The sequence below is a fragment of the Kryptolebias marmoratus genome, linkage group LG4 (assembly GCF_001649575.2).
Source record: "Kryptolebias marmoratus isolate JLee-2015 linkage group LG4, ASM164957v2, whole genome shotgun sequence".
Lineage (NCBI taxonomy): Eukaryota > Metazoa > Chordata > Actinopteri > Cyprinodontiformes > Rivulidae > Kryptolebias > Kryptolebias marmoratus.
In genome coordinates, this window is record NC_051433.1 from 21398998 (window position 1) to 21423531 (window position 24534).

At 38.0% G+C, this 24534-nt stretch overlaps 1 protein-coding gene across 4 annotated transcripts in view; it reads left to right on the forward strand.

Annotated features, from left to right (window-relative positions):
- The window catches only part of LOC108244096 (chemokine-like protein TAFA-1), a 124031-nt gene extending 101737 nt beyond the window's left edge, over positions 1-22294 (forward strand). The window contains exons 4-6 of one of the 4 annotated variants that reach the window (XR_005233030.1): positions 14064-14188; positions 15358-15449; positions 16586-21004. Coding sequence is in view for 1 of the 4 variants with exons in the window: in XM_017429995.3 (XP_017285484.1) it covers positions 14064-14188; positions 21011-21028 (143 nt within the window). In the remaining 3 variants the exon portion in view is untranslated. The other 3 variants (XR_005233031.1, XR_005233029.1, XM_017429995.3) reach the window with 3 other exon arrangements.
- Positions 22295-24534: the final 2240 nt, after the last annotated feature.

Genomic DNA, 24534 nt, shown 5'->3' on the forward strand with positions numbered 1-24534 from the left:
AGGCTGCCGTGGCAGCAAAGGAAAAAAAAATACAAAACACAAAATGGCAAGGCAGGGCAGGGCAAGGCAAGGGATGGAAAATGACGAGCATGACAAAAACGAAAGGAACGGAATGACCCAGTGAGGAATGGAGCAAACAGAGATCGGTTTTAAAGGCTGAGAGAAAGATGATTAAATTGTTACAGCTGTGAACATGATGAGGAGCAGGTGAGGTGGGCGTGGCAGGCGTGACCAGAAAACTACTGGGGAGGTAAATAGTGACAAGACATGAAGAACAAAACCACAAACTAAAACACAAAAACACCAAACAAAAAACCAAAAACACTGACATTCATGACAGAAATGGTCTATTGCAACACCATCATCACCAGGATTAACACCACATACTTCTGTAAAGAAAATCTACCCATGATTTTTTTTTCTTTAAGCCAAGTTAAGTTTCTCCGAATATCTGTCATGCTTAAACTTAAGGGTTTTGCTTTTCATAAACCTAACCAAGTAGTTCTAATGCCTAAAACCTAAACAAACAACAAATGGAACAATGAGTGAAATCAAAACATATTATTGATGTAGCTTTTCTTGAAGGACTTTGATCCACCACCTCTGGTGCCAGAGTTTTAAACTGAAATCATAGCATGGTTACAGCTGTTTGGGTCAAACCTTGTAAATGACGTTAAGCGCAATCTCGTGAGATTGCATGAAATGTTGCAAGATGTGTTAGTGCTAGTATGTGTTGTGAATGACTCTCAGCTACCATCACAAATTTAGCTCAATGTCTGTAATATTGACTGAGTTTGAGTCATTTTTGATTTGGCTAATGGTGATCAGCTGAGGTGGCCATCTTGGATTGGAGAAACACCAAACAATAATCAGTTGTAGATGTTCACTAAAATCTCTCCAGTGGGTCATCAGATATATTTGCTAAAGCATACAAATAAACACAGGCACACAGGCAAAAACATATTTTTACCTTCACCTTTCTAGAAAAGGTCTTGAGGTCAAGACTCATATTTAAGGGTTCATTAAGCCACCCTCCATCTCGCCGTCCTTTCCTGTCTTATTTTGATCCCAATTCTTAATCATAAGCTAACATGTCACATTGACGTTGTCTGTATTTGTTGTCTGATTTAATCACAAACTTGACATCAGTCTTTTAAGATGTTCAACCCTAACCCTAACCCAGTATTTGAGGAAATTTCACATCATGTTCATATTTATTGGCCAAAAAGGAGTTTGGGTTGTATTTTTCACTCCTTTTGGCCTAGATGGCTGCTTAACAGAAAAGTACCTAAAAAGTTGAACTCAATACTCATGTATTTTCTTACCTTTGATTGCAATTTACACTTTGGGTTTTGAGATGAAAGCTGTAATGGAAAATGTAAAAAAAAAAGTTAACATGGCTTGATGTGCTTTTTTTGTTGTTTTGAAATAAGAAAATCTGGAAAGGTTTGACAAAAACATGCAAATCAAACAGCTACAGTTGGAGTGTTAAAAGTGGAAAAGTAGGTGCTGGAGTTAACACCTCATGCCTCTGCCTCAAGCTTACAGACTGAAAAGAAAAATTGTTTTGTGTATTGACTAACATGCACTTGTAGAATAAAAAGGTGTTAAAATAGAGATTAGTAGTCACTTACTGCCATATTACTACGCATCACAGACCCTATTAATTGTTTTTTCCTTTTTTTAGTTAGGCTTTTATGTCCTAGTTGGATCATCTCCTTGTCCTTGAAATAAATAAAGCTCTGTGTTATTTGTTTAACACCCACTATGAAGAAAAAAGAAATCCCATGACATGGATATTTGTTGGCACAATTATCAGATGTTCGAAACATCTGAATAGCTAAATGCAAAGTTTTATATGTTTAAAGAAAATGGGGAAGTATGAGTACGTGGTACGGTAGGGGTGGGGGTTGGGGTGGGGGGTCGTTTTGTTCAGAAAAGCTACACCTGAAAGTCGTTTTGTTTGTCAACTGAGCCCCATGGGCTTGGCCTGCACTTCGTGAGGGATTACAGATTACAAAGGCCAGTGATCTGTCCCCTCAGCGGTGCACCAGCCTGGCCCAGATGGAGCTTCCTCCCCAGGTCTCTGCGTTATTAATGTCCCGTCCAGATGAGGAACGATGCTGTACCCCAGCTCATCTCCCCCGCCCCCTGGGGGACACCTGCTGCCACAGAACCATACCCAGGTTACATATCCATAAAAAAAATAGACATAGTCTGATATAACAAATCAAAAGCCGAGCTTCAGAGGCAGCTTGGTCCGGACACATACGGGGCCTGGAGGCATGAATGCTGCTTACTTTTTAATAAATGAAAAAAATAGGGAAACAGGCCGTTTTCCTGATGTTCTCTATTATCGGTCATTAGCATCAAACTCGAACATCAAAGCGTGTCGAAGATCAGTCTCATTGTTGAGTGTTTACTGACTCTCAGAGACAGGCCACATGGGGCTTCTTCACTTGCTATTTGGAACTGTTTTGCTGGTTATTAATACACTGGTATGTGACGACAGCTTACGCTAAGGGGCGTCGTACACAGTGGGGGACTGCTGTCAGATTATCCTCATAGTGGGAATTGATTATTAGCCTTGACAAGGAAAATTATGTCCCAGTTCTGTCAGGGCCGACGAGGCTCCAAGTTAAGAACATCCCTTTCAACAAGTAAAATGCTTATATCTCTCCAGCCTCGCCGGACTAATAACACACACTCAGATTAGGCGCTCATCGCTGCACAGCTGCCTTTATCCCACTGTATTAGACATGTAAGTCCTCTGTCACAGCACGAACATTTACACAAATGCATTCTTTGTCTCAATACACACATGCTGCTGCCCCGAGACGCACACGCTCTTCTACTTTGTGTTGCCTTTTAGCTGCTGTATCAGTAAACTCTTTCAACAAGAGACACATGCAGATGCCTGCATCACTGCTGATCATTGATGGGGAATGAACCCTTCTGTTTGACTGCAGGCACACATAGCAGCGTGTGACAGGTTTTGATGGTACATTTGAGATATATCCGCAAGGGCAAAGAGGGGAAAGGGGGTCATTGCTTTAACCTCGAGTGCTGCAGCATTTCTTTTTCCATCTCCCTTGTCTAAAGAAGAATAAATTTAATTGAATCTGTAGTATTCATTGAATATTGCATATCCCCTGCCACCTTTAATGCCAGAGCTTTAGACTAAGATCGTCTCACGTTGTGAAATGACAAAGCTGAAGCCGTTTTGATCAACCCAGAAAACAATTTTTTGCACAATCTCATATGATATTGCGAGATTCACGCTTAGAGCGTGTGTGATGAATGACTTATAGCTACTTCCACATCAAATTTTACCTCAGTACCTGTAAAACCGACTAAGTTATAATCATTTTGTGTTAGTTAATATTGATTAGTATTGGTGGCTAACCTGAGTTAAATAGATTTCAAAGTTAATCAGATATATATATATATATATATATATATATATATATATATATATATATATACACACATCCAATGATTACTGTTTGAATGTTTCAATAAAATTCATCCATTGGTTCATGAGATATTTCAGTTACAGAGAGATGAAGCTGACTCCAAAACGTTAATTGCAAAATTTTAAACAAAGATCTTTTGTGATCTATTAGTGCTCAGAAACGTTTTGGAGATTAGACTTAGGTACTGCCACACCAAATTTACGTCAATACTTGTAAAACTGACTGAGCCGTAGCCATTTTTGTGTTTTTGAAGGTCAGTTGGCTATGGCAGCCATCTTGAATTGGGCTCACTCCAAAAGTCAATCAATTGTAGATGTACATTCAGTAACTTCTGTCTGCAAGATTTAATATAATTTATTCAGTAGTTCATAGACTATTTTGCTAGTAGACAGACAAAGCAATACATGCACGCACACACACACACACACACTCAGACAAGAGCAAAAACATTGTTTCCCACCTTCACTTTTCAGAGGTGAGTGATAAACATAAAAACCCTGCATGAAGGTTTTGTTTTTTGTTTTTGTCTTATACAGCACATCTTCTAGTGCCTTCTTGCACATTTTAAGAGTTGGAACAACATATTTGATTAGCAGAAGTTTATTTTCTGCACTATTTAGTTGATTGGCCTCTGACCCATAAACCTGTCGGGAAAAGCTCCAACCTAATATTTAATTGACAGGTATACTTTGTGTTGCTTTTGTTCTTAGACTTTGTCTAGTTTTTTAGCAACATTCATCATTAGTAAAAAAGATAGTATACTGCACATTTACTTATTCAAACAAAAGAACACAAATGAAAAATACAATACTCATCCAAAGAAGCACGCTCATATACACAATCATTTCCAAACAGAATCATCAAAGAAAATATTTACTAACTGCATTCAATATTTTAGCTACCTGCAGATTTAACAAAGTATTTTTACTGGCCTAGACTTCCAGGATNCCCACCCTTCTTTTCACCAGCTATAATATAATTAGTTCATATTTGTTTTTCTAACTGCATTCCAGTTTCAGCTGAATGAATCTGAGGTCACACATGGTAAAAAGCTCGTATGACATTTCTGAGAATTAATGTGAGTTTAGAAAAAAGAAAAAAAAGTCTGCTGAAAATAATCACATGAGGAGCTGTTCTTCAAGTCATTATAAATTCAGTGATTCAGAAAAGCTGTGTGATTAGGAAGCCAAACAATATTTTCTGAATAGCTAATCAAGGCTTAGCTCTCCCCTTTTTTCCTGAGACAGGCAAAGATTAATGCAAAATAATGACTCTCCGAGTTTGACCTCAGGTTCACGGGGACAAGTCTCAATCCTCCCGTAATTATACGCTCGCTTCATTTCCTCCATGCTCCCGTGACCCTTCCACTACTTTACTGCTTTTGCTGAATTCTTGCACTACTACCTCTGTTTCATTACAATGGAAATAGTTTTCTTTTTAAAACAACCAGCTCGCTGTAAATGTTTCAGTAAAGTGAACTGGGAATCACTTTAAAGGCTTGGTATACAGACTTCATTAAGTGATTGTACAGTGAATCTGCCTTTTTAATGACTAAATGTTCAAGGAACTTTTAAATCACAAATTTAAGATGATCAGAAACAGAAGAAGAAATAAAATCTCACAAAACCTTAATGAGTCAATGAACAAAGGAAGATGATGATGTGAAACTTCTTGTATGCATTCAGGATAAGTTCAGTCTTTATAACTACTTGAGGTAGTTAGCTTAATTTTTCGTTTTTGTGCTGGCAATACCGTGGCCATTTGTAGTTCTTATAACTGTTTATTTGTTTAACTATCTCCTGCCTCAGAGTAGACAGGAGCTTTATTTCTGAAAATATCCTCATAGCATTGCTGTTAGACATAGCTATATCCACACAAAAACATACTCAAAACGCTTTAGTAACTATGTCAGATTTGTTTGTGATGCTGTAATGCTGTCATGAAAACACACCGAAAACAGAAAACAAGAAGTGGAGTGTGCACATAAAGTTTGCAAGAAGAAAACCTTGGGTCATGTGTCAGGTCGTTCTCAAAAGACTGTGTTTTGGCTATCTATAGGAAAATGCAAGGTTGGTGTTTCAAAAAAAATTCAGAACGATTTTAAAAAATATTGCTTTAGGGCTTCTGAAATGCCATTTCTGTGTGAACACAAGGCTGAAACATTAGCAAAGTTTTGAATATTCACAAAAAATTTAAAAACCATGTGAACTACCCCTCCTTGGCAGGGATTCTCAAGTGACAAAAGGGGATGTGATTGGTCCACAATGTATTTTCATTGGCCAAGCAAGATAAAGGCTTTCCCAGCAACTATTAAACTGCAAATACATTTTTATAGCATACGTTACCTAAATGTTGCTGTTGTCTAAAATTACTTATTTTTTTTATTATGTGCAGCCTAAAGTAGACTGTTTTGTATGAGTTTTTGCTCTTGTGACACCTTCTTTTGAATGTTTGTAGCACTCTTAAAACTTGTTGTAAAAATGAAAATGCATGGCTCCAATTACAGTATCCTCTTGTTGATGGTGGTGAATCATACATGTGTAGGTTACATTGTTGTGCTGACTGTTGACCAAGTTGTGTGCAATCAGTGTTCCTCTGGTGATGCGAAAGCATATATATAGATGCCCAAGCTCTCTGTATAGTGGAACCAACAGTCCTGGTAACTCTCAATGAGTTCATATACAGTAACTGTTTGGTCTAAAAGCACCTGTTGTTGTCTACTGTCTTGTGAGTTTAACCTTATAAAGAGTACATACAAATTTAAATCCCTGTTGCTTTTTCCTCCACATCCTGACCAAGCTTGATTTAAATGACCCGTTGAAATCACAACAGCAGACATCACTGGACATCTCTCGTTCTGATGTAATTTAAACTCAATTGTGCACCGTATGCCACTCCCTCCATGTTAAAAACATTACCTATTCATTGAGCCCACTGACGCACATTCACGTTTGACACAGACACAGATCAATTTTCCTTCTCATTTGTCAAAATGTTCAAACATTCTGGTACCTGGCAGGGACGTCTGAGAGAGTTCAATCCATCACTAAACCTGCTCACCAGTGATCTGACAGATGCTCTTGTAATAAGGTCCATCTCTTCATGTTTTTCAATCAATTCAAGTTCCACTCCTGCCCGTTTGTTCATCAAAGCTAAAAAAGAAAGTCCAGCCTGCTACATGGCTAAAATCTTCAATCAAACACTCTTCCACTTCTAGTTTGCTGAATACTTTGAGCCCGTCTGTCATCTTTGACAGTTTACAGCAGCTACGTTTAGATAACGTGAGGGTTGTGTTAATTGGTCTTGCTGCATTAAATCCCACTGAAGTCTTTCACCTTGTAAGAAGAAAAAAATTAAAATTATCAGCCCAAGAAAGATTTTGTGGTTGATCCAATGCGAAGACCCACTCCTCACTGAAGAGGGACAAAAGTGCACTAAAGTTTGCTGATGTTGAAACAAAGGTCATAACCTCTTGTGCTGACGATTGCACTGGGAGTAGTTCAGTAAAATGACTGCTGGAGGTCAGTGGTCACCAGAGAGTGATGCATGGATCCCAGCCCAGAGATGGCACTTCTCTAGCGGTCAAGGTGAAAGTCCTGGACCCTGTGCAGACATACAGTCTCGGTGTTCCTGTCAGGCTCCAAGTCTGTTTTTTCTCCTTGGTAATATCAGAAAAGACACATCATTAACAGTGCGTAGTCAACCTATACCTCATGGATCTGATATCATCCACATGGTATGAAAAATATATCTTGAAGCAAAGTTCAGATTTTAACATGAATAAGATAAGACTGCTCATTAAATTTTTACTTCCTGTACAGGAGGGGTAACTGTCAAGAAATGAATTAGGGATGTGATAAAGTACCTTTTTTTCCTTAAGATAGTGAACCTTTGCTTTGCAAACCCTCCTGCCCTACTTTGGTTTAAAATTTCTGCATGCTGCCATTTTTACTTACACGTTGCAAAGTGTATTAACACAGATGTAATAATCCAATTTTGACATTTCCAGTGTATAATGATGACAAAAAGTTTCAAATTAAACCCTGTCTAGGTTTGGATATATCTTTTTTTTAATTTAAGCAAAAGAGTTGTGATGGACTTTGGGTAACCCTAATGAATCCTATGGATGCAACCTTTTAATGTTGTAATAAAAAGTCTAGAATTCCTTAAAGAAATGTGCGTCGCCCTTCACCTTTCACAACAATGTTTTAGACTAGGATCATCTTATGAAATGAATGATAAGAGTGAAAGTATTTCAATCAATTCTTAAAAAAGGTTATATACAATCCAATGATAAACTTGAGATCTGATGCAATAAATAGCACTTGGAGTAAATGTTGTGAATGACCCTCTGCTACTACCACATCAACTATAGCTCAGTATCTTAAAAATTAACTCGGTTAAAGCTATTTTTGTTCTTGCTAATGTTGATTAGTTGTAGTGGCCATCTTGAGTTTGGGTAGCTCCTCAAGTTAATCAGTTGTAGATGTGCATTCAATGAATATTTTATGAATGTTTTGTTAACATTTCTAAAGTGGTTCATGAGATATTTTGCAAACAAACAGGGGCTGATGGTAAAAATCATTGCCAAAGTTTTAAGGACAAATATTGCACGTCTAGTTCTTGTAGTGTGTGTTGGAAACAATTCTTGCCTACTACCACACCAAATTTTGCATTATTATCTGTAAATTTGTCTGAGTTATAGTCATTTTTGTCTTTCCTGATACTAGTTGGCTATGACAGCCATCTTGACTTTGGTTGACTCAAAAAAATACTCAGTTGGTGAGGTACTTTTGATGATTACTTTTGGAAAGTTTCATTACAATTCATATTCTCTTCATGAGCTATTTCACTGACAAGCATAATTGAATCCAAACGTTTATAGCAAAGTTTTAAAGAAAGTATTTTGTGTGATCAGTTTGCACTCAGACTATAAATCGTGGATCAGTCTTAGTTACTAGCACACCAAATTTTAGGTCAATAACGTTAAATTTGAGTTATGGACATTTTTTTGTTTCCTAAGATCACTTTGTTATGGGACCCATCTTGAATTATATTTTCCCCAAAAGTTATTTCTAGATGAACATTAAATGATTCCTGTCTGAGAGTTCAGTGGTACATGAGGCCCTTTGGTAACAGATAAATTAACACACATGTGCAAAAAACATGTTGCCCACCTTTTAGCAGAGGATGATAACTACATCAATCAATTTTGACACCATAATACCCTAAAATGTAAATTTTTGTTGCTTTTTCAGTGGGTCTGGCATTATTGCATGTCTTTTTATTTATGTTTTTAACTGCAGCACTTTCAAAATCTTCTTTTTGAGTCTGCTTACTGGCTGCTCTTACACACAGGAGCATGACTTGAAAATGGAGAAAACTTATTCTTGAAAAGTGTGGTGCCACTATATGTCGGTAGATGCTGACGAAGCTCAGTGCCCACATGGGCAGCAAGTCTTTCGTGTGCACTGGTGAATACAAAAGCCATCTGTGGGTACATTTTTAGCCAAATCAGCAGTTTCTGTAAAGTCATTTTTTTGTGCTGTGAATATACTTGAGCTGTTACTGCCATTCATGCACTTATTCAATTTCACCTCACCACGAGAGCCTCCATTGACCTTTGGATGAATCACTTTTCTCCCATTGCCACTACCACTGAGCCACACCTCTTCATTTTGTGCAGCCACATTTAGATGCTATTACGTCCCTCTTTTTTTTTTTTTTGTCCGATAATGTATAGGGATATTATACAGCCTAAATACATCTGTTAGAAGTTTCTTAATAAAAAATGACTGACAAAAATATTCAACCTGATTTCATGACAATGCAGCTACAATAATGCACAGTACCAAATGTTGCAGTTTCAAAATAAAGGTCTAAGAAATGCACAAAAGCCATCCCTTATTTCCCTAATAAACCTTTGCTGACTTAAAAAATGCCACAAAAAAAAGAAATTTGAAGGTTTTAAATTCATAGTACTGAGTGGGCTGTAAATGTATTGCAACAGTTCAGCCTCCATGTTTATTTGCTCGCTGAATGAATAAAAATAAGTGAATAAGGCCTCAATCGAACAGGTTTTCCATAAATGTGAAACACTTTACTTTAGAGAGTCTCTGTAGAAAACAAACAAACAAACAAAAACGTCTAATGTCACCTTTAGAAACACAACTTGCTGGAGAGAAATGTACAGGTCTCACAAAGAAGCAAACAAAGAAAGAAGGTGAGAAGAGAGGAGAAATGTGAGTGCAAACATCACACTCTCAGATGATTTAGTGATCTTCAGTTCAAATCTTTTTTTCAAAATGATTTGACCCACTAACTCACTGTTTTTATTAGCACTGCAAGAAGCAAATGTCTCACCCTCTTGAGTTCTTAGTTTTTATAAAAGGCCTAGAATTTCTTGAAAGAACGTATATCACCCACCACCTTTTATCCCAGACTTTTGGACTGAGATAATCTTATGTTGAGAAATGAGTTGTAGTTTTTTTTGGTGAAACTTGGAAAATGACATTATGCTCAATGCCATGCTAAATTATGATGACTTGCATGATCTGTTAGCGTTTAGCAGGGGTGTTCAATCCTGTTCCTCGAGGGCCACCATCCTGCATGTGTTACTTGTTTCTCTGCTCCAGCACAGCTGATTTAAATCAATGGGTGATTAACAGGCTTCTGCAGAACAAGAAGAGGTCATTTAACCACTGAATCAGGTGTGTTGGAGTAGGGAAACAAAGAAAACATGCAGGATGGTGGCCCTCGAGGAACAAGATTGAACACCCCTGGTTTAGAGTATGTGCTGTGAATGAGTGTAAGCTACTTTCACACCAAATTTTCGCAGCTTTTAGTCCTTCAGTGAGTTTTTATATTTTGAGGCAGGACACTGAGTTGGGGGGTGTGGCCAACAGCAGCTTGTTTGCATAAATGCGATGTAGCCCTAAAACCGCTCATTTTGAAATGAGCTCAAAACAGGCAGAACTGATCAGGTGAAATCTCAATATTTGACAATGATTTTGTGTTTTAAATGTAATGAACATGTTTTATATAGCCCACAGACCTATCCTAACTTGTTCAAGGAAGCATAATAGGTCCCCTTTAACCTAATCCAAAGCAGCCATGTTTAAATCTCCTGCCTCCTTTATATCTTTTTCTGCATGTTTTCTTTTTCAGTTTCAAGGAAATTAATTTGTTTTGCACACACTACTCCACCTTGCTTCAATTTTACTCACAATTTACATTGTAAAAAAAATAAATCCTTCACGGTTTACGGTATAATGAAAAATAGCTTCTCTGGTTCCCCCCTACTTTCTAGAGTTGAAGAATGGGGACAAGCAGAGCCGCAGCAGCACAGAGCATCATCATCATCACTCAGCAGAACTGATGAAATAACTTCTCAAGCCTTTAGTCATATTTTGTCACTTAATGAGGACTTTTTTTATTGTTATGGTTTCACCTAAAACACAGCTCATTGCAGACATGATTACAAATGTGAAAAGCATATTCAGGCCAAGGATGAAGATACTGGGGCAAAAAAGCAAGATAGGAAGAGCTTGCTGGATGATGGAGCAACATGTAATCTGTGGGTAGTGTAAATAGCCATGGGGGGAGCCATAAGGTGGGTTTACAGCTGGTTAGTGGATGCTCTAATTGTGTCATTTGTTGTCCTTGGGGCTCATGGAGGGAAAAGCAAAGTGACAAAACACAGCAAGTTCACCTAACATCAGAGGGATGAAGCAGGGGTCCGGCCATTTTCCAGTCGTTTTGTGTGTTTGTTCAAACTGAGCCGTGGCACGATTACAGCCTGCTTTCTTCATGTTGCCCACAGTTTATTAGTGGTTGGTCTGTAACCTTGGTAACGCAAGCTGGAGGGTAATCTTTTTTTTTCTTTTAAATGTTTCAACCGAGGGATTGGAAAGTGAAACGATACTGTAGTAGTTTAACTAGTTTTATTCACACAGTAATTTGACCTTCATATCTTCTTTTCTGTCAGCATGATAAAAGGAGAGATGATCAGTCCAAATTTCTGCAGCAAATATGAGTAAACAAACAACTTGCTACAAAAAATGTTTGCCGAGGGAAAGAAGACAAATTATTATGTGAAAAAAAAACCTGCTTTGAACTCCTCACATTGGCTGTCAGAAAGCTAAAGCGAAGCTGTGTGGAAAAACAAAAACTTCTTCAAACGTGATGGTTAATAAATAAATAGGGAGCAGGCTTTTGGATTTGTGTTGTGATTTATTTCAGAAAAAGGTCTTCATTGTATTACATCTGAATAAAAAAAATTTAAAAAACTAAATAAAATGTGATGTAAAAACATGTTCCAATGTTCTGTTTCTCCCTGTATAGAATTACAGCCTGTAGTTGAGAGTATGCATATGCACTAAAGCAACCTTAGTCCTATTTTACCTGTTGTTCTTCTGTTTCCGTCTTATTTTTTATTCAAAATCTGCCCTGCAACTTTACAAATCCAGGCAAATACATCAAACTATGCAGCTCAATCAGGACTAGTGTGCTACCGCTTTTGGTAACAGTACATTCTGACAAAACATTTAGACAAAATTGACAAAACCTGAAAATTTTCATCATACAAAACAAGGGGATTCTAGCAAAATGAGTGAAAAAAACCAGCTTTCATTACAGTAACATGATTCAAAATTGAAACAGGTTGGACTTGACTGAACTGATATTTTCATATCTTTTACGGGTTTTACACAATTTCATGTTTGGTTTCATGATTTTTGGATGTTTCACAACAGAATGTTGAACTTGATGTGATTATATTACACAAACCTTTCATACCTTTCTTAACATTTAAAAAAAATAGCAAACAAGATCTCTTCACTCCCACAAGCATTTTTTTAATATATATCTATGTTGTATACATCAAAACATTTATATTTTTCTTGTCTCCTTTCACCCAGCGTGTCTCTCACTGCAACAGGACTTTGGGTTTTCTCTCAAATCCCAGCAGAGTGAAGAGTGTGCACACCCAAACTCTCATTAAACTTTTGCTGGATCTGAGCTCAGAATTTTCTCTTCAAAACTGGAAGTGAAGGGTCTTTTAAACTTGTCATATCTCCTACAGAAAATACTGAAAACACAAGGACCAGAGACATCTACCACTTAGAGTTCAAAAGTTTCTTTTTAATATGATTTGGAGTTTTTGCATAGTGGCTGGTTGTCTGAGGCTTACTTTCTGCTCTGTGTTTCTGGCTGCCTGTATTATGAAGAGAGTTGTCACAGAATTAAAGACACCAGTCTTTGGTTATCATGGTGATCCCAATGAGAAACTGGAGGCAGCCTTAGCATTTATTTCGATCTTGGGGCTTTACACTTCTTATACAGTTTATATATCAAAACGCTGACATATTGTCAGCTTACAAAAATAAGATCCAAATTATTAGTGGGCTTCACAGAAAAAAACGTTTATAGATGTTGGAGTTTTGGGCAGCATCCTTTAAAATGTCTTCAGGATATTTTTAGTTATGAGCTGTGTTTATGTTTGCGAAATAAGCCCCCTCATTTGCTTCCCAGAATGTGTCTGTGCAATGTGTTTAAACATAGAAAACAACAGCAGATAAGGTTGTATGGACTGGAGAGTTTGTTTCTAATTATAAATGTGGTTTGTATTTGGAAGAGTATACATAGTTCTTAAAATGCCCTGTTTGTAAAGTAGTCAAAAAATATAGTGAGTTATTTAGAAGGACATACTGTATTTACTGCACACAAGATTCTTCAAATATTTTAAAGGCATTCAACCTGTCGATTTTTAACATCTCAACCATACTTTTTTTTTCTTGCTTTCTGTAGAACAAACATACACGCAAATAAAAATACACACCCCGAGACACAAAAATGAAAAATAGGGAGGGAGAGAATTCCTAATGAGAAAGTGATAATATATTTGTTTTTGTCAAATGGCTGGAGGAAGAATTCAGTGGATGTTAATGAGAAGCAATTAGTTTTGATTAAAAATGAGATTGCTTCCTTATTTGTAGTGTAGCTTTGTCAAAACAAAATAATGATTAATTTTTGTTGGTTTAAGACATTATTGTCTACAGTAAAAGTGCAGATGCGACAAGGTTGCAACTGCTCCGAGGCCAACGAGGAGGAAAAACAATCATTTAGGGAGGTGGTTCCTCTGGAGATCCTCAGAATGTAGTGGATGCCTGTTGATGCTTTCTAATATGAACATAAAATGTGTGCAAGGGTAAACACATGTATCTATGTGTCTGTGTAAAAAACTATAGGGGTGGCTGTGGCTCAGTGGTTAGAGCAGTCGTCCTCCAATGAGAGGGTTGGAGCTTTGATTCCTGGCAGCAGACATATGTTGAAGTGTCCCTGGGCAGTATATTGAAACCCTCATTGCCTTCTGTGTGCCCCATTGGAGTATGAATGGAGTTTAAAGCTCTGATTAGACTCTTTAGAATGATTTATTTAGGTTAGTTTTGTAGAGTGCTGTATGTGTGTGTGTGGATGTTGCAAAGTTCTTTGAGTAGCCTGGTTGGCTAGAATGGTGCTATTTAGGTACAGTCCATTTACCATTTAACTAACCTTCTTTGGAATGGATCTCTGCTCAAATTTCTGCAGCATCCATTGTAATTGGGAAGTGGTGGTGTGAGATGGAGCCGTGTCTGGAGGGAGAGGAGTGTAAGACTCTGCCTGACAACTCTGGATGGATGTGCTCCTCTGGGAACAAAGTCAAGACCACAAGGGTGAGAGCTCGCGCACACTTCAGTGCAAACATGCACAATTGTACTCATAATACGCAGGTTCACTCAGAAACACATATATGTGTGCACATCTTTTAACCTTATCACAAACCTTTGAGAAAGTTTTTCTTTTTCTATACGAATCTTTTTCAAAAAAAAATATGTTACAAAACAACTTTACCTTTCAAATCCAACCTACCAATTGCACTTTAAAAAAGGACCTTACAAAAAATGTCAATGAAACTTTATTTAAATGCTTTACACGGTGGTCACCATCCTGCTTCTGCTGTTACTGAGATGTGAAACACCAAGCCTTTCTAAACGGATTTCTACAAACTAGCTTCATACAGTTTATTCAGAAGGCAGGTCTGTGCTCTCTGTACACCAAGTTTGATTTGGTTTGGTGAAAGTAACTTGTCTCAGAAACCATAGTGGTAAAAATAAGTGGTAAACAAACAGGTGGTCTCTGCCTTAGGCCACACTCCTCTCATAGATAAAGTTAATGACCAGTTTGGTCTTCTGCTGCCTTCTAGCTCCCTAAACCGACTCCAAATGCAGCGTGCAAAATAATGAAAGGAGTTAGGTCCTCGAAGCCAGCCGTCCAGCACTCTGTGATAGGTTGATCAACTGATTTGTATTCACTTAACTAGAACCCCCTCCCTCACCTTCTAGAGCTTGGAGACAATGACTCTGAATAAAAGCGGAGACTAATGGGATGGTGGAGAAGCAGGGAGCAGTCTGAGAAGGTTAGACCGCATGGGGCTTCCCAAGGTTGTTCTATAGATTTTTATGACAGCATATAGACATAAGGCTTGCACTGGGGTCCCTCACAGCCACCACTGGCTTAAAATTTTCAGAAAAAAGTTGTCTTGCCAGCCTGTCAAGGTAAGGGTAGTTTCCTCCAAAGAATGCATCTCTAATTTTCAGCTCAATCCTTTGCCCCATTTGTTATAAATAATAAATGTCTTACATATCCTCAGTCAAAAACCTTATTTGATTTTTTTAGACTGATTGTTGAAGAATGAAAATTTCTGCTCATACAAGGAGAAAATGCAATAAAGTAATATGGCTTTGCTCTAAAGTCTGAGGGGATGAAGGCCATGAAGTCAGGCCTGAGGCTGCTTTTCAACCCAATACACACGTGTCCTTTTTTCTTGACCCTTTCTTTGCAGAACACCCAGCCATACTCCCCTTTTTAGCTTCCGGAAGCAAAATGCAGAGGATGCGTCCACAGAAATTGAGCTGCATTCTTGCTTCTGTAAAGGTTAGTCTTTTTCTTAAGCTACTCTTTCTGTTTCTTTTTTTTCCCCGTTTCTCTCACACATTGCTGTATGAGTGTCAGGTGGTAGGAGTGGGACCAACTCATGTTCAACGACTTCCCATTAACCTAAATATGCAGTGCGAAATAATCAAGTGTGTGTTCACATGCTGTGCATGATTAGGCAGGCGTGACACATATACTGATCGCACCGCCATCCACGGTAAATATTTATCATCCAGCACAGGCAGTGCATGTATAAATAATTAGTGAGTTCCTCTAATTTTCACAGAAATGGTAGCACATATATCACTAACTGTGTAGCATCCTGATGGGTTCATGTACTCCAGCATATTTCAGCAGCAGTACTGCTGAAAAGCACACATAGCCAGAGCCCCCGTACAGAACCCTGCTGTGTGTGATCAGTGTGTAATAGTAGGATCAGCCCCTCTTCCTTTCATTGCCTCTTTTGTTCCATGTCCTGTTTTTGCTATCGGCTACTGTGTAGGTTTGATTACAGTGCCTCGCACTGGCCTGCCAATCCCATTAGGGACTAATCTGTGACACACCACTCACTCCTCTGTGTGTGTGTGCTGCTAAAAGTGTATGCATGCATGTGTTTCATGTGCTTGATTTGTGCCTGTGTCTGTTTGGAAACATAAGTGAGGTTCGGGGGCTTGCCCTTTCCCTCTCCGTTGTGTGGCATCTTATCAGAAGCCACTTGATATCCTTATTCCCCTCTGAGGGTCTTGTTGAAGCAGCATTCAGCACACACCGTAGCCCACAGGCTACATGAAAGGCCTTTTATCCCGCACTCTGCTCTCTTTTTAATCAACATTTCTCATTCACCTGTCTCTCAGGCCAAATTGCCACATTTGTATGTGCTCCTTCCAGAAGCCAGAAAACCCATAAGACTGCATTTTTCCCTCCCTTTTTTCCTTATGTTTTATGATTTTCAGCCATTTTATTTCACTTGCAGGTTTTTATTTTGCTCTGGAAACTGTCAGTGAAACACAATGAGGCGAGTACATCCACATGCACAAATTTAGTTTCCATCTTTCATTAAAATTGGCATGAAAAGTAAAAAGCCAAGTAAAGCCAGTGGCTGACGCCCATGTTTCTCCTTTTCTTATGTCTTTCAGAGAGGGAGTCCTTCAATGCCTGTTCTGTAGCAGCAGACAAGGCAGGCCCTTTTGTTTGTGGAAGTCAAAGTGAGAGCAAGGCTCGGGAGCCCCTTCCAAAACACTCGCCCACCATAGATCTGCATTACTCGCTCCACTGGCTAAATAATTCATTCTGTTTTTGCCCCAAACAATTAAACATCATAAGAAAGACAGACAGAAATAAAGCTGGAATGAAAACACTTTATTTTCTCCTTTGTAAGACAGTAACAAAAAGAGGTTGCTTGACAACTTTACTTTTTGTGCAACAGTTCATATAAATATTATGTCTGAATACATGAATAAATGAAATACAACCCTCTTCAACCTTTTTATAAATTTTAATGCCACTTTTAAAGGTTTTGTGCTGGGATTCAACTACATTTTCATGTTCAGCACAGTAGTTGGTTCAGCTGTAGTGTGAAACAAAAAAATTCTATCCCAGAAAATTCTTCAAGTTACTGAGCACAAAGCATCAAATTGGGATCAACTGTTCAGATTTATTGAAGTGGGGTTCTGTAAAAAATTTTTGAACAACTAGTATATTACCAGTTAGATACCTCTTTATACTTAGCACTTTGTATTATCTCAGTTTATCTTTCTGTCTTTAGGTAGAATGTGTGGACAAAGAAAAATACATGAATGGAGGAAAAAAGAAAAATATTTGGAGTATCGTAGATGACACCATGAACAAGCTAATGGCTCAATTGATCAAAGTCCAGACCAAAACTTTCATAACAATTCATGCAAACACAGTTTTGTAAACTTTTACAAGACAGCCAGTTTTACATGACAGTGATTTTCATAAAATACTATTGTTGTTTGCAAGTAGTGTAAACTTGCAAACTTGTAGCACTTTTTATACAGCCTGAGGGACTTCCAGCAGGAATATCTATTACACTGTTATATATATTATACTAATATCTTTTTTTGTGATGGAATAACTATGTAATGTGAAACCATCAGCAGTGTAAAGGTTCGTTTAGAACATTTGCATAAATGATTAAACTAATTTTGAGACTGGAATTATTTTTAGATGACAGAAATTCACTTTGATCTTGGCCCTGCTCAGGCTAGCTGTTAGCTCATTAATCTTTAATAAAAATAATAAAAATTAAACTCAATTCCTTCAAACTTAGATTGTTTAAAGCGGTATCTACAACAGGTAAGATATTTGTTAATAATCTTTTCACAAGCCCCTCTCAAAAATATCTAAACTATATTTTTGTAAGTGGATCAGCCTTTTCTATTTACCATTGCTTTTTGTCAAGGTAGTCTAACATTTTTTTTACCACGTTCTTTATTGAAAGAAATAAACAGCCCTCTTTTCAGTCTAAATAATAAATAGTGACAAGATTTAATCCATCTGTGAAGACAGTCTGAGAGCAAAACTGACCTGCCTGTGGATGCATCACCATATATATTATCATATAATGACACCATATACTCTGTAGGTGATCAACACAGCCTAAATGACCATTTCATATACATTCATTCAGGATTAATCTTTTCCACCACTGCTTGATTATGTTTCTTCTCCTTCGATCCTGTATGTCAAAATGGCTACAAACAGAAAATCATAGTAAAGAGTAAATGTTTACCATTAAAAAATGAGTTTTCTCAACAGTATGGGATTATAATTATAAATGCAGTACAGACACTTCTGCTCTACTTTCTATTTTATCTCTTTGGCTTATTTATACAAGTTTTGAGTGAAGGAGTTCACTCCAAGTGCTACTGATTAATTTATATAATTTTTACTTTGTCAATGTCATATTCAATAAATCTTTGCGTATTTTGTTGTCTGGAGTCTTCTGTTTTCCGAGGGTACTCTTTAGTGCTGCTGTTTGAAGGTGATTTCTAGCTGGCATGACTGATTTGCAGAGCACTAAACAAGAAAAGGGGAGAGGCTAGGGTATGTTTGCACTAAATTCTTGTACTAAGGCAATTGTCCTTGGACCCTACTAACTGTAGCTTGAGTAAATTGCAGTTTAATGTAGTCAACAAATTAGAATGCAGACAGCTAATTTGCTAGCAAAGATAAGCAGACGGGCAGAAAATCCTTGAGCAATCTACTGCTACCTGCTCCACTGTTCATTTGAAAAGGACGGGAAAGAAACAGCAGACACATTTAGTCACTCTTACACATCTATGTGGGCTGATATTTCCATACAACCTCGCTCTTCCTGCTAACAAACCCCCAGGGGATTGGGTCTGAGATGCAGAGTGATCCTCAGTGTGTAACCTGCTACTGCTATCGGTCTGGCAAAGGTAATTTTGATATGTTGGCAGACAGTCCAGATGATACAGATGCAAATACCGGACAGAGGAGCCAAGAGGATTATGGAGCTAAAGAAAGATTGGAGAAAACAGGAAATGTTTTTGAAAGCGATACACCATTGAAAAACCTAAAGGAAATATGGTAATCCTGGGAGGCTTTTTAAAGCAGCGAAGGTGCAAAATCTTTTGCAGAAATGAGCATTACATCAGTACTGCTTTTATTTTAACAGGACAAGACATTAACTTTATCATGTCTGTACCCTACACTAATTGGCTCATAATATTTTCTTCAGTGATGTTACGGGTTATTTATTTAATTTGTATTATTTTCTTGAATTTTCTACCAATAATTATATTCCCACATACAGTAACTGTGCACAATTTTGTACTTTTCATCTGTTTGTCCTAGAAAAACAAAATAAATCCAATTCGAATTAAAAGTAGAACTGATCGACCCTATTTACATGTGGTGCCTATGTGTCTTGAAACTAATATCTGATCCTTGGTGTTCTCCATTTACACCTGATGTACCCTTATGAATACATTCTGTGTGGATTTAATATCTTCTTTAACATGTATTTGCATTCATCAAGATTCATCCAGATTATTGTTTATTCAGATTAAAGTTGGCAGCAGATACAGTGTCAGGAAGGACTGATAGTCCACATGTTTTAGAATGATAATCAGTTTCTTAATTTCCTGTTAAACTATATAACTTTACAGTTTTGTACACATTGTGTTTAAAAAAAAATCCACCATATTACCAACAAGCTATAGTGGACTGAAAATGTACTGAAATGATCACTACCAAAGTTCTATTTTAAGAGAAGACTGAATAAGTAATATTTTTGCACAGGTTTTGTTAAAAAAAACTGATTTAAAAGAAAAATAATTACTTGCTAAAGCTTTGACTTTAAAACGCATCAACTTGTTGTGTCAGTTTTAACAAATCAAACTGTCTGCTGGCAGGGTGAGCGCACCACATTACCTAATGTTTTCAGTTACACAAAATCAAACCTGAGCTATAACACATTCACCTCAACACTCACCTGCCTCTCACATCAGTTTTAGAAGCATAATATAAATAACACACATGACAAATCCAGGTGCATAAAGCTCAAAATACAGAAAATGTGGTTTGTAAAATCTTTTGGTTTGCTCAGTAGCATGTTCAACATACTGCAGCACCGTACAGCATCCTCTATAATCAAATCCACACACCTGGCTACCACCTGCCAAGCCTGCTGGAAATGTCATGACTAAATTTCTTTGTTGAATAGGATTATGAGATTTCTAATTAGTTTCACAGTGTGCAATGAAGTTAGGACGTCTTCACTATATTATCTCGAAGCAGTAAAATAACTGGAAGATGTGCTCAAAAACTTGTGTTGTTTCGTTGCACAGATAGCTTTAAAAAAAGGGGGGAGTAGAGAGGCAAGAAACTCTACAGCTTTAACAGATGCAGACATCCTGCACATACAGTATGTAGTTCTTACTGAGCATTGCATTGAACATGATGCTGAAAGGCAGAAAATTCAATAGCAGTCTCAAGGCTGCACAAAGCACCATTGAAATGTGTCCAGATCTGCAACCAAGGGTGAATTAAGAGTGCCTGAACCAAAGTCACGGAGAGGCGGCTCAGACTCAACAGCGTGGGCCTCGATTTTGCAAGGCCAAAGTAATTTTATCAGGACAGAAGAATTTCCATAGCTGTGATTAGCTTTCTTTGTACACAGGTCCAGACAAAGGTGGTTGTGAGGACAGTGAAGGTGTTTGTGAACAATGATAGTCAAATGTGCGTTAGTGTGTGAGCATTTGAAACAAACATGCACAGCATGAAAACACACCATAGAAGATTTTATACAAAATTGTTAGAATTTCTAAATAATACAATTTTACATTTGGCATTGGGTTAATAAGCTGTATGTTTTTGGTAGAAGCCTGAACCAGGGGTGAAACAGAGTTATCCACAACCTCTGTAGTTCCAAAAAGTCCCCTTGGTTTTTAAAATAGAGAAAAATAAAAGCAGGTCCTTGTGTTCTATTTATTGCACATTTTCCTGTCTTTTTTTTCTCTCTAAACATATGTGTGTTTTCTCTCCTCTCTTCTCTTCCCTCTGTGTTGCAGATTCATCCCAGGACCTAACAGAGAGCTCCTATTGCAAGGCTGCGTTCCAGGCTCTTCCTTTATGTGCACCTTTTCTTCTCCCATCGAATGGTCAAAAACTATTACATCCACAGCTACGAACTGGCTTACATGGGACCACAGAAAGGATATCCACCCAGAAAGAACAGCTTTGCTCACGTGGTGCCATGGATTTGAACCAGACTAATCTACTGTATGATCAGTGAGCCTCCATGTTGGTGACTCTCGTCTCTGCTGTAGCTGTGGCCAGTTTCCAGCCTGCTCTCTTTCTGTTTCGTCACTCTTGTCTTTTCCCGAAAACCTGGGACAGCTTAGCAGGGGTTATTTACAGCTGGTTAAACACTTAAAGACATTCTCTTGGCCTGCCTGGAGGTGGACCGATTAAGGGGCTTGCATGGAGATCCGCAGAACTAAGGGCACAGTGGAGTAAAAATTATCCCCACTCTGTTGTTTCTGTGTGGAAAATATTTGTAAATGACTTGCTGCTGGAGAAGGATAGCATTGCTGTGAATCTAAGGAGGACATTTTGCCTAAAAATAAAAACTCACTGGATTTTACAAAACTGCGAGCAGCAGCAGCCTACAACAAGATAATAAGGACGCCATCTGGTCCGCCTTCATGACCTGAGCTTCATCCTTCACAGGGAATATTTTGACGTTTATTGCTGGGCATGCCCATTGTAGATTCATGAGCACTTTTTGTTCTTTTTATGTCAGATCATTTGTGTATATAAACACATATATAAATACATTACATGTACTGTAAGATGACAGATCCAGGAGGCTGAAAAATATATTTACCATTCTAAGAGAAGCTCCCATGGTGGAATATTGATCAGCCCCTGAACATAATCCAGGAGCTGATGTATAGAGGACAGCTTCACACAGTGTATGCTTGCATTGGGGGGAGGGAAAGGCTGTAACTGAATCATAAAAACATGTTCTGGTTGTCATTTAACAATGTTTTCTGTCGAGACAGACGTTGCTTCTGTAAAAATAAGGAAAAACAATGTATAGAACTGCTTCACTTTTATAAGCAGCAATGACAACAATTCTCGATCCTTCTACCCAGGCACAGCAGGAGCTGCAGAACAACTATGAGCATGATCAGAAGAAGTGTTCATGGACAAGAGTCCTTGTCATGTAGATCTCGCTCTCACACACAGGAGAGAGATATTACTTCAAATGACGTCGAGAAAGTATTAGGAGAAAAATAGCTATCCCCCAGTAGATATAAGTACCTTACAAGACAGCCTTATGAGAAATAAAAATGGTTTTCTATACTAATATGCTGTCTCTCTTTTCTCAGTGTGTTGAATGATAGCTTGAAAAATGTTCCTCTTACGACTAGTTGATGTATCGTAATGTGTGGGTGGAAGTTCTCGTCGAGGTCTCATTTATATTGTGCGTTAACACTACGAACAAGGGTTTTTGCTTGAGTAAATAAGCAATCAACAACAGCATGAGAAGAGTATGAGAATGACTTCCGGCCACACAAACAAGTCACACGTGCAGCAGCCACAAACAAATCTGCGATGCTTCATTTATGCAATTCCCTCGGTGGCAGAGTGGATTTATCAAAACAGAACATTCAATTCATTCGTGGCAATTAGAATGAAGATTTTCAATATCGGGGCGGGCAAAATTCCAGATGATTTTCAATATCAACCTCCTCTCTCAGCTGATATTAGATTCGTCTCGTGTCCCGGCGGACGCACTGGCGTACATTCATCATTTAGGAATATGGCTAGTTTCGTTGAGCACGCTGCCTCGCTAAGCAGTCACAGAAGGTAGGAAAAAGACAGACGCATCAATCTCCCAGCGGTCTCACCAGAATCATGAAGGAATATGTAAAGGGAGGGAAAGAGAAAGAGCTTTTTTTTTCCTCCTCAATGGGTCGTTTCCTTCTTTGTTTTCTTACATCTGATAGGATTCAGAGTCCTATTTTTTTAGCTTGTGCTGAACAAAAAAAGTCAGTGAAGGAGCTTCCGGGTATATAGGACTATGCCTCTGAGTGTTTTTTTTCTATAGATGAATATATGTGCATTTCTTAGTTAATCTATGCATTCGTGTGTGCTTTCGGAGATTCTGCCCAGAATCTGTGAAGCAGACGTCCCACCAAGTCATACTATGAAGATTATCCTGAAATGCAGTGCTTGTGTGGGAAATCAAGTGACTCACTTATGCAAGTTCTAGGTAGACCTTTGCCTAAAAAGGTGCTTGGGGTTCAAAACTGAAAAAAGGGGCTTTTTCTTATTTTCTATTATGCACTTCTTAGCCCTATACAGAAATAGTAGAGTCATGCTGCGGAGGGAGGTCCTGCTCCATTTTTTTTTTTTTTTTGACTGAGCAAAAAAGAACACAGCTTGAATAGATAAAAAAAGGGCCAGGGTCTCCTTCCTCTCTGCAGTACTGCAATCTCAAAAATCGAGACATCCATCAAGTTGTGCCGACCTCCCACTGTGACAGGTAGACAGCTATGTCCATATGCTGCTAGAGAGCTAATCAACAGCTGACAGCAAGGACAAGACTTTTCATACAGTCAACCCATGTGCTGAAAATGTGACCACAGTTTTACATATATATATATATACATACAGTACATGCTCTGTATAAAACATAGAAAAGTCCCAAGAGAAAGCCCAAAATTTTGCTTTACATTTAAATGATTAGGGCATGTTAAAGGACCCTCCACTACTCTTTGACAGCACTCCTGTCTTTGTGCTTTGTGACATTCATATTCCTTAATCATTCTGAATAACAACGTATAATTTGTGAAAAGGGCACACTTCTTACCTGTGGGGGCTTTGCAGGCTATTATTACAGCCATTATGGGACATGAGTCACAGCGAATATAAGCTTTACAAAGAACAGCCACTGAAGCTAGACAACTAAGAGCGTTCCAAAATCATTAATGACAAAAAGTCTTGGTTGCAGCAATTCTGCGACTTCAGGCATTATTACTGTTTTCTGTGGAAAGTAACAATACACTATCTAACAGTTTTCTGTTGGCGTGGATGTAATCCATTTAATCACTGCACGAAAAAAAACAGAAGTCATAACTAAGATAATAATGAGGAAGATCTGACACAAAGACCCATTGGTAACAAAAATCCAAGTTCTCACATTTTGGCTTACAGTTACATTTGTACATTTTAAAATTTTAGAATGAAAGAAACTTAAAATAGTTCATAACATACTGCACCCAGAAACATACCAGGGCACTGCTGCAAAGCTGTAGTCTGAAACAAATGAGCACCTGTTCCAACAGGCACCCTATACATCACTGTCCTAGTCCCATGACACCATACAATACACACCAACCAATACACTTGTCAGCCAAATTACTTGCCAGTTTATGATTGTCAGCAGCTGCCATAATGATTATTTATTTTTCTGCTGCTTTACAGATCTTTACCTTGTTTCTCTCTCCGTTTCAACCCAAAACACACCAATTTGTAATCCATCACGTTGTACATGAATGGAAAAGAGTCAAGCATGACACAT